General features: G+C 43.2%; 1 protein-coding gene across 7 annotated transcripts in view; it reads left to right on the top strand.

The window, feature by feature from the left end:
• Window positions 1-9,384, top strand: part of LOC115198233 (serine/threonine-protein phosphatase 2B catalytic subunit alpha isoform) — a 130,489-nt gene that overhangs the window by 106,427 nt on the left and 14,678 nt on the right. For 4 of the 7 annotated variants that reach the window (XM_029760018.1, XM_029760020.1, XM_029760017.1 and 1 more), the window contains exons 10-11: window positions 2,102-2,173; window positions 6,451-6,477. In XM_029760018.1, the coding sequence (XP_029615878.1) occupies window positions 2,102-2,173; window positions 6,451-6,477 (99 nt within the window). The remainder of the gene's footprint in view (window positions 1-2,101; window positions 2,174-6,450; window positions 6,478-9,384) is intronic. The other 3 variants (XM_029760021.1, XM_029760019.1, XM_029760023.1) reach the window with 1 other exon arrangement.

Genomic DNA, 9,384 nt, shown 5'->3' with positions numbered 1-9,384 from the left:
AGGAATTTACGGTATCTTTGACTGCATGTATTTTAGTATAATGTGTCATAAGGCTGAAGGTGACATACATCCACTTTAATCTGCAGCACACCCAGTCACCCATCCTTTACATGCTGCTGACATCTACTGTACTAAAGTAGCATGACAAGTTACAATTTACATTCTCTGTTTCATTTAATCAATGTGTAAACTATGAATTATCTTATCCAAGACCCCACTCCCATTTACACAACCCCCCCCCCATCTCCCTGCTCACCACTGGAGTGTAGTTAAATGTGGAACCCCCCCCCATCTCCCTGCTCACCACTGGAGTGTAGTTAAATGTGGAACCCCCCCCCATCTCCCTGCTCACCACTGGAGTGTAGTTAAATGTGGAACCACCCCCCCCCATCTCCCTGGTCACCACTAGAGTGTAGTTAAATGTGGAACCCCCCCCATCTCCCTGGTCACCACTGGAGTGTAGTTAAATGTGGAACCCCCCCCCCCATCTCCCTGTTCACCACTGGAGGGTAGTTAAATGTGGAACCCCCCCCCCCCCATCTCCCTGTTCACCACTGGAGTGTAGTTAAATGTGGAACCCCCCCATCTCCCTGGTCACCACTGGAGTGTAGTTAAATGTGGAACCCCCCCCATCTCCCTGGTCACCACTAGAGTGTAGTTAAATGTGGAACCCCCCCCCATCTCCCTGTTCACCACTGGAGTGTAGTTAAATGTGGAACCCCCCCATCTCCCTGGTCACCACTGGAGTGTAGTTAAATGTGGAACCCCCCCATCTCCCTGGTCACCACTAGAGTGTAGTTAAATGTGGAACCCCCCCCCATCTCCCTGTTCACCACTAGAGTGTAGTTAAATGTGGAACCCCCCCATCTCCCTGTTCACCACTGGAGTGTAGTTAAATGTGGAACCCCCCCCCATCTCCCTGGTCACCACTAGAGTGTATTTAAATGTGGAACCCCCCCCATCTCCCTGGTCACCACTAGAGTGTAGTTAAATGTGGAACCCCCCCCATCTCCCTGGTCACCACTAGAGTGTAGTTAAATGTGGAACCCCCCCCATCTCCCTGTTCACCACTAGAGTGTAGTTAAATGTGGAACCCCCCCCATCTCCCTGTTCACCACTAGAGTGTAGTTAAATGTGGAACCCCCCCATCTCCCTGGTCACCACTAGAGTGTAGTTAAATGTGGAACCCCCCCCCCATCTCCCTGGTCACCACTAGAGTGTAGTTAAATGTGGAACCCCCCCCCCCATCTCCCTGTTCACCACTAGAGTGTAGTTAAATGTGGAACCCCCCCCCATCTCCCTGGTCACCACTAGAGTGTAGTTAAATGTGGAACCCCCCCCCATCTCCCTGGTCACCACTAGAGTGTAGTTAAATGTGGAACCCCCCCCCCCCATCTCCCTGGTCACCACTAGAGTGTAGTTAAATGTGGAACCCCCCCCCCATCTCCCTGGTCACCACTAGAGTGTAGTTAAATGTGGAACCCCCCCATCTCCCTGTTCACCACTAGAGTGTAGTTAAATGTGGAACCCCCCCCCCATCTCCCTGGTCACCACTAGAGTGTAGTTAAATGTGGAACCCCCCCCCCCATCTCCCTGGTCACCACTAGAGTGTAGTTAAATGTGGAACCCCCCCCATCTCCCTGGTCACCACTAGAGTGTAGTTAAATGTGGAACCCCCCCATCTCCCTGGTCACCACTAGAGTGTAGTTAAATGTGGAACCCCCCCCCCATCTCCCTGGTCACCACTAGAGTGTAGTTAAATGTGGAACCCCCCCCATCTCCCTGTTCACCACTAGAGTGTAGTTAAATGTGGAACCCCCCCCATCTCCCTGGTCACCACTAGAGTGTAGTTAAATGTGGAACCCCCCCCCCCATCTCCCTGGTCACCACTAGAGTGTAGTTAAATGTGGAACCCCCCCCCCCCATCTCCCTGTTCACCACTCTAGTTGGATGTCACATTTTAGACATGGCTCACATTCTAGCAGCTAGTCCTAGCTCTCCCTCACGCTCCCTTCCTTCCTCTCTGCCTTATGTCTTCCCTCTCTCTCTCACTGTTTCTTTCTCTCTCTCTCTACCCCCCTTCCTTTCTCTCTCTCTCTAGTCACTGAGATGCTGGTTAACGTGTTAAGCATCTGCTCCAATGATGAGCTGACTACAGACGAGGAGTTGGATGGTAAGTCTGTGGGGTGTGTGATCGACTGGTACTATTTCCTCTCATGTTGCCACGACAGATTAGCCCAATTCCCTTTCTCAGGTGCTCCCTCCCCACTCTGTTTCACTCCAAAACTCTATTCAAATGTAATTTAAGCAAAAGCTAAAAGCAAGATCTAATGACATAACATTGCTGACTTCAATCTATATGAGTATTGGAATGATTGGAGAATGGGGAGTAGAGCCCCAATGTTGAGTTGTCATAATACCCATAAAACCTAGTGGTCAAACAGGGAAATGGTTCCAATTGTTTTAAAAGTCACCTTGTCTGAGAGATATTTCCATGGTTATCAAAATGTCACGTCAGGGTAGGCCTACACGGAACACAGCCCTCATGTTCTGTTTCTAAAATCCCCAATTGGAAAAATGTACCGTGGAAAAACTCAAAATGACAATGTCCCTGTTAGACCTCTAGGTTGTATGGGTATTATGACTCATACTGTGGTAGTCTATAGGGCAAGGGAGGAAGGACGGGTCGTTATGAGGGTTGACTTCCTGTCTGTGATTGACTATACTTCCACTAGAGGGCAAAATCTACCATTGGAACATCATCAGCTCAACACACATACCTTTGGCATTTACTTTCTTTGGATCCACAGTAGAAACATGACAGTGCAAGATGCCCGCATGGATGCACACACACACACACACACACACACACACACAATGTTGGAGGATAGCTATTAGCCACTATGTAACTCAGTTGTGGTTATTATTATCTACTATGTTTGTTACAAAAGTCAACACATTCCACAATTCTATTCAGGATGCATATCTATGGGTGGGTGGAACACGGCACATTCCTGGTATTCAATTTCCATTGAATCGTGATTCTAATTTCTTTCCTGTCTTATCTTACTGCTCATTCGATTGGGTTCCATTTAGCATGAACAGGCTACATTGTACAACAGTGGTCGCCAACCGGTCGATCACGATCGGTTAGCACACCGGGTAGGCAGTGTTCACATTTTGAACCATTTCATTTTTGTGAAAAGACAAACTCTACCTACCCGGCGAACCGGGAGATCTGTGGCTAAATTATGTTCGACTTCTGTGCTGGCCAATCAGATCGCTCAAAATCACTGTTCCTACAGAGCTGCCACGACCCTGACTACAGCAAAGTTTGATACTAGCCTACATAATAACTTTTAAAACCATGAACACAGAGAGACTGTCAAAGAATACAGCAAAGAGCTGCAGTTTTTACGAGTGAGTTCATGTTTAAGTTTTTATTCAGCACTGTCACTGTTTTTATTCAGCACTATTGGAATAGAAAACTGGAGCTGGTGCACACTCAGAAAAAAAATATTTGATGTGGAGGTGCTGACTAATGGCGAATAAACTATAAAAAGTCACACACTCAGAATAAAATCTCCCAGTAATTTATTGGGTAAATCACCAACATTTCAGCATCACTGTGCCTTCTTCAGGGTGATGTCATGAATGCTTGAACCAGGTTATGTGGACACACAGTGCAATTAGTGCAACCAATGACAATAGTGAGGGGTGTGTCATAATTATTAAGTTAATTCGAGTGAATTGAGTGAAACTGTTAAAAAACAGTAGTTTATGGCATATTGAATATATTAGGCTATTGTTATCATATAGAAACATAATTGAATATTGTACATAATATTAGCCTCAACATACATTATTGTTTAATTAAATTTCACATCTTTAATTGTTTTCTATTTTGTTTTGTTACATGTAATCTTTTGGTTTAACCATAATGCATAATAAGCATCGTCAACAGGGGGTGTACGCTGATAAGCTGTAGGAAGAATATATCCATTTATAAGACTTGTTCATAAAAGAGAGAATTGTTCGTATGAAGGGCCTGAGATCAAAGTCAATTTTCAGACCACTAGGGGTCAATGTTTTTAGATAGGATATCCAGTAAGCCTCCCTTTGTCGTAGTAGGATCTCCATGTTACCTCCTCTCCTTGGTAGAGCAACATGCTCAATGCCTGTGTATTTGGGGGAGGAGATTGGATGGTTAGCTTCAACAAAGTGAGCTGCTACTGGATAGTCTGTGTTCTGACACCTGATTGAGCTGCGGTGTTCAGCTATGCGTTGTTTTAATTGTCTTTTCGTTTGTCCTACGTAGGGTTTTCCACATGAACAGGTGATGAGATAGATTACTCCCTTGGTCTTGCGTGAGATGATACCCCTAACAGGGATTTTTCCACCTGTATGTGGGCGTCTGAAGAAGAATGTTTTTGTAGTGCTATTGCACTGGGCGTATGAGCCACATTTGTAGTTCCCATTTGGAATGGGTGTCAAGAGTGTCTGAGTGAGCTCGGGGGGCATGTCTGATCTCACCAAGCTATCTCCAATATTGCGACCACACTTATAGACCACCAGTGGGGGTTCCTTGAAGAGTTGTGAGATGTTTTTGTCTGACTAACAGAATATGCCAACGCTTTTTCAGGATTGCTTTCATTTTCTCCGAACCCTTGGTGTACTTGGTGCAAAAGACGGTTGCGTTGTTTTTTCTTTGTTTGAGTTTTTTGCAATTCCTCTCTTGGTTTTAGAGATATTTTCATCATTGCAGCAACAAGAGTTTTATACTTGTAGCCTCTCATTTAGAATTTATCTGTATTTTTTTTTAGCATTGCCTTCAAAACCTGTCAAGATCTGTTTAACCCTGCATAACTGGCTATATGGTAGACCATTCTGGAGGGGAAGGGGATGCATACTATCCACACATAGCAAGGTTATGAACAATTCTCTCTTTTATGAACAAGTCTTATAAATGTATATATTCTTTCTACAGCTTATCAGTGTACTGGTTGAGAGAATGCCAATAGTGTGCAAAGCTGTCATCAAGGCAAAGGGTGGCTACTTTGAAGAATCTAAAATATATTTAGATTTGTTTAACACTTTTTTTGGTTACTACATGATTCCATGTGTTATTTCATAGTTTTGATGTCTTTACTATTATTCTACAATGTAGAAAATAGTATAAAAAAAATATAAAAAAATGGAATGAGTAGGTGTGTCCAAACTTTTGACTGGTACTGTATATTAGGCCTACTGCCCAAACATAATTCCTACAGAACAGTTTTTATTAGGTTAATGTGACATTGTTAAAGTCATGTTGAAAACAAAATCTGAGCGGTAGATCTCGGCTTGCTTTTTGACTGCGAAAGTGATTTTGGCTCAGAAAAGGTTGGTGACCAGTGTTGTACAGCATAATGGTGAGATGCATTGTCTCGGTAGAGATGGTAGAGATGGTTTGGAACACCCATTCCTAGATAAACCCTAAATACTCCATCCCGTCTCTTATTTACCAAAGTCACACACGTCACCATAACTCTATAGTGAGGGGGAAGGAATGCTTAGGTCATATCCTGTTCCTGAATGGCAGGAAGTGGCGTGTTATAGAAAATGGCTTCTAACCCTTGACTCTAACACTGGTTTGCCTGGCTGACAAAACTTCTTGCTCCGGCCAAACGCTGCACCACATCAACCTGAGTACCTCCCCGAAGATTTCAAGAACACAGACACATTCTGATTGGTCCCAGAAACCGATGGGTTGGGCGAGAGCCAGAACACATGTGGGTAAAGCGGTGTTTTGAAAATGTGTCATTGGCTTAGATACTCTGATTTGTTAGAGATAATCCAATCGCTGATGACTTTGATTTGAACAACACCCCTCATTTTGACGTCACTACAAATGACTTGAATGATGGCAGTCTCAGACTGAAGTATGTAGTGAACATAAAGCAGTGAACATAGGTCATATCCTGTTCCTGTATGGCAGGAAGTTGTGTTATAGGAAAATGATTCGAACCCTTGACCCTAACGTTGATAGCTGACAGACACTTCTTAGTCACTCACTGCCTTGGTGACTAACATCTCATAATTTCCTAATTTTCTTTCCTTCACTGTCTTTCTTCAGTAGCTTAATATTCATTGTGTTGATGTTCATATTCTTTGCGTTATTTATTTGTTTCTCTTCTCTCATCTAGGTCTCTCTCTCATGTCTCTCTCTCCGATGCTGTGTTATTTCATTATTTCCGTGGTTACCTCATCTAATTTGTCTCTTTTCTTTTCTGTTTTTCAGAGTTTTGTTTTAAGCCATTGCTTTTCTTTATGCTTGATGGGTGTGTGTTTGCCTTTTCTCTCTTTCCTCTCCACCTCCTCTTCCTCCTCCTTGGCTTCCTCTGTCATTCTTCTGCCATTCACTGATCTCTCTTGTCTTTTCTGTTCTCTTCTGGGGGTGTTCTTGAGAAGGACAACTAATATATGCCCCCAAGAAAGGTACAACCCACAGCTCTACCGCCAATATACTTTTGTGTTTGTGCTTGCTCTTGCACGTGCACTTTGGGAACCAATTAACTAACCCAAGACGTAAATGTGTTGTAACATTTATGCTCAGTTTGGTTATTGATATTTATCAGTAAAAATAGAATATATAATCAATCTATAAATATATAGACAGTAGACATGCACCCAAATTCAATCAATTGCAGGTAAAGGTCAACTGCACTGTAGGTTCACTGAGAAGGTTGACACTATACAGTATTGGATCACTTTTTGGATAGTCCAAATGTTCCATCTATTGATGGTCTACAGATGGTCATAGTATTAACAAACTATCTGTTGATAAGCAACTGCTTGCTACGGTTACGGTTAGAATATGGGTTAGGGTTAAGTTTAGTGTTAGGATAAGGGTTAAGGTTAGGGAGAGTTAGGGTTAGTAGATAGTTAGTGTAAATGCTATTGATAGTCCATCTAGATGCTCTACAGACTATCCAAATAAAGTGTTACACAGTATTTTAACAGACTGGTATAGTTTTGAGTGGTGAACAGCTTGCACGGTGTGTTGGCTTCAATACTGGTAACTTAAGCTTAGCTTAAACCTTTTCAGTGAACCTGCAGTACGGTTATCTGCACTTGAGTGAATTAGCGTTAGCCTATAGCTTCAATAGAAACAGTGCCGGGTAGTAAGTCCTCGATATGCTTCGAACCTCCTTCCTGTGTAGATTGCCCAAAAGTTCAGCTAGCTGTTGCTCAATGTGAGAAGATGGGATACTCAGTACTGTCCCTAGTGGTCCGACCAAGGGAACACACTCCACTAGAGTCTCTCACTGTTATCTGCATACTCATTCTTCTCTCTCCATATATTTCCAAGCACTTGTATTCATTTCCATCTCTCACACTCCACCTCACTACCACTTTCCAAGCTGGTTCACAAAAGGGCCCTAGTGTCAAACACAAGTCATCCTGTCACAACTCACAAGCTCCTAGACCAGGCTATATTCTAGACCAGGCTATATTCTAGACCAGGCTATATTCTAGACCAGGCTATATTCTTCACCAGGCTATATTCTTCACCAGGCTATATTCTTCACCAGGCTATATTCCTCACCAGGCTATATTCTTCACCAGGCTATATTCTTCACCAGGCTATATTCTAGACCAGGCTATATTCTTCACCAGGCTATATTCTAGACCAGGCTATATTCTTCACCAGGCTATATTCTTCACCAGGCTATATTCTAGACCAGGCTATATTCTTCACCAGGCTATATTCTAGACCAGGCTATATTCTTCACCAGGCTATATTCTTCACCAGGCTATATTCTTCACCAGGCTATATTCTTCACCAGGCTATATTCTAGACCAGGCTATATTCTAGACCAGGCTATATTCTTCACCAGGCTATATTCTTCACCAGGCTATATTCTAGACCAGGCTATATTCCTCACCAGGCTATATTCCTCACCAGGCTATATTCTAGACCAGGCTATATTCCTCACCAGGCTATATTCTAGTCCAGGCTATATTCTTCACCAGGCTATATTCTAGACCAGGCTATATTCTAGACCAGGCTATATTCCTCACCAGGCTATATTCCTCACCAGGCTATATTCTAGACCAGGCTATATTCCTCACCAGGCTATATTCTAGTCCAGGCTATATTCTTCACCAGGCTATATTCTTCACCAGGCTATATTCTAGACCAGGCTATATTCTGGACCAGGCTATATTCTAGACCAGGCTATATTCTAGACCAGGCTATATTCTTCACCAGGCTATATTCTAGACCAGGCTATATTCTTCACCAGGCTATATTCTAGACCAGGCTATATTCTTCACCAGGCTATATTCTAGACCAGGCTATATTCTTCACCAGGCTATATTCTTCACCAGGCTATATTCTTCACCAGGCTATATTCTTCACCAGGCTATATTCTAGACCAGGCTATATTCTAGACCAGGCTATATTCTTCACCAGGCTATATTCTTCACCAGGCTATATTCTAGACCAGGCTATATTCTAGACCAGGCTATATTCCTCACCAGGCTATATTCCTCACCAGGCTATATTCTAGACCAGGCTATATTCCTCACCAGGCTATATTCTAGTCCAGGCTATATTCTTCACCAGGCTATATTCTAGACCAGGCTATATTCTAGACCAGGCTATATTCCTCACCAGGCTATATTCCTCACCAGGCTATATTCTAGACCAGGCTATATTCCTCACCAGGCTATATTCTAGTCCAGGCTATATTCTTCACCAGGCTATATTCTTCACCAGGCTATATTCTAGACCAGGCTATATTCTGGACCAGGCTATATTCTAGACCAGGCTATATTCTAGACCAGGCTATATTCTAGACCAGGCTATATTCTAGACCAGGCTATATTCTAGACCAGGCTATATTCCTCACCAGGCTATATTCTGGACCAGGCTATATTCTAGACCAGGCTATATTCTAGACCAGGCTATATTCTAGACCAGGCTATATATTCTAGACCAGGCTATATTCCTCACCAGGCTATATTCTTCACCAGGCTATATTCTAGACCAGGCTATATTCTAGACCAGGCTATATTCTAGACCAGGCTATATTCCTCACCAGGCTATATTCTAGACCAGGCTATATTCCTCACCAGGCTATATTCTGGACCAGGCTATATTCTAGACCAGGCTATATTCTAGACCAGGCTATATATTCTAGACCAGGCTATATATTCTAGACCAGGCTATATTCTAGACCAGGCTATATTCTAGACCAGGCTATATTCTAGACCAGGCTATATTCCTCACCAGGCTATATTCCTCACCAGGCTATATTCTTCACCAGGCTATATTCTAGACCAGGCTATATTCTAGACCAGGCTATATTCCTCACCAGGCTATATTCCTCACCAGGC

The sequence above is a fragment of the Salmo trutta genome, chromosome 8 (genome assembly GCF_901001165.1).
Source record: "Salmo trutta chromosome 8, fSalTru1.1, whole genome shotgun sequence".
NCBI classification, from domain to species: Eukaryota; Metazoa; Chordata; class Actinopteri; order Salmoniformes; family Salmonidae; genus Salmo; species Salmo trutta.
This window is presented reverse-complemented; position numbering and strand designations above follow the sequence as displayed.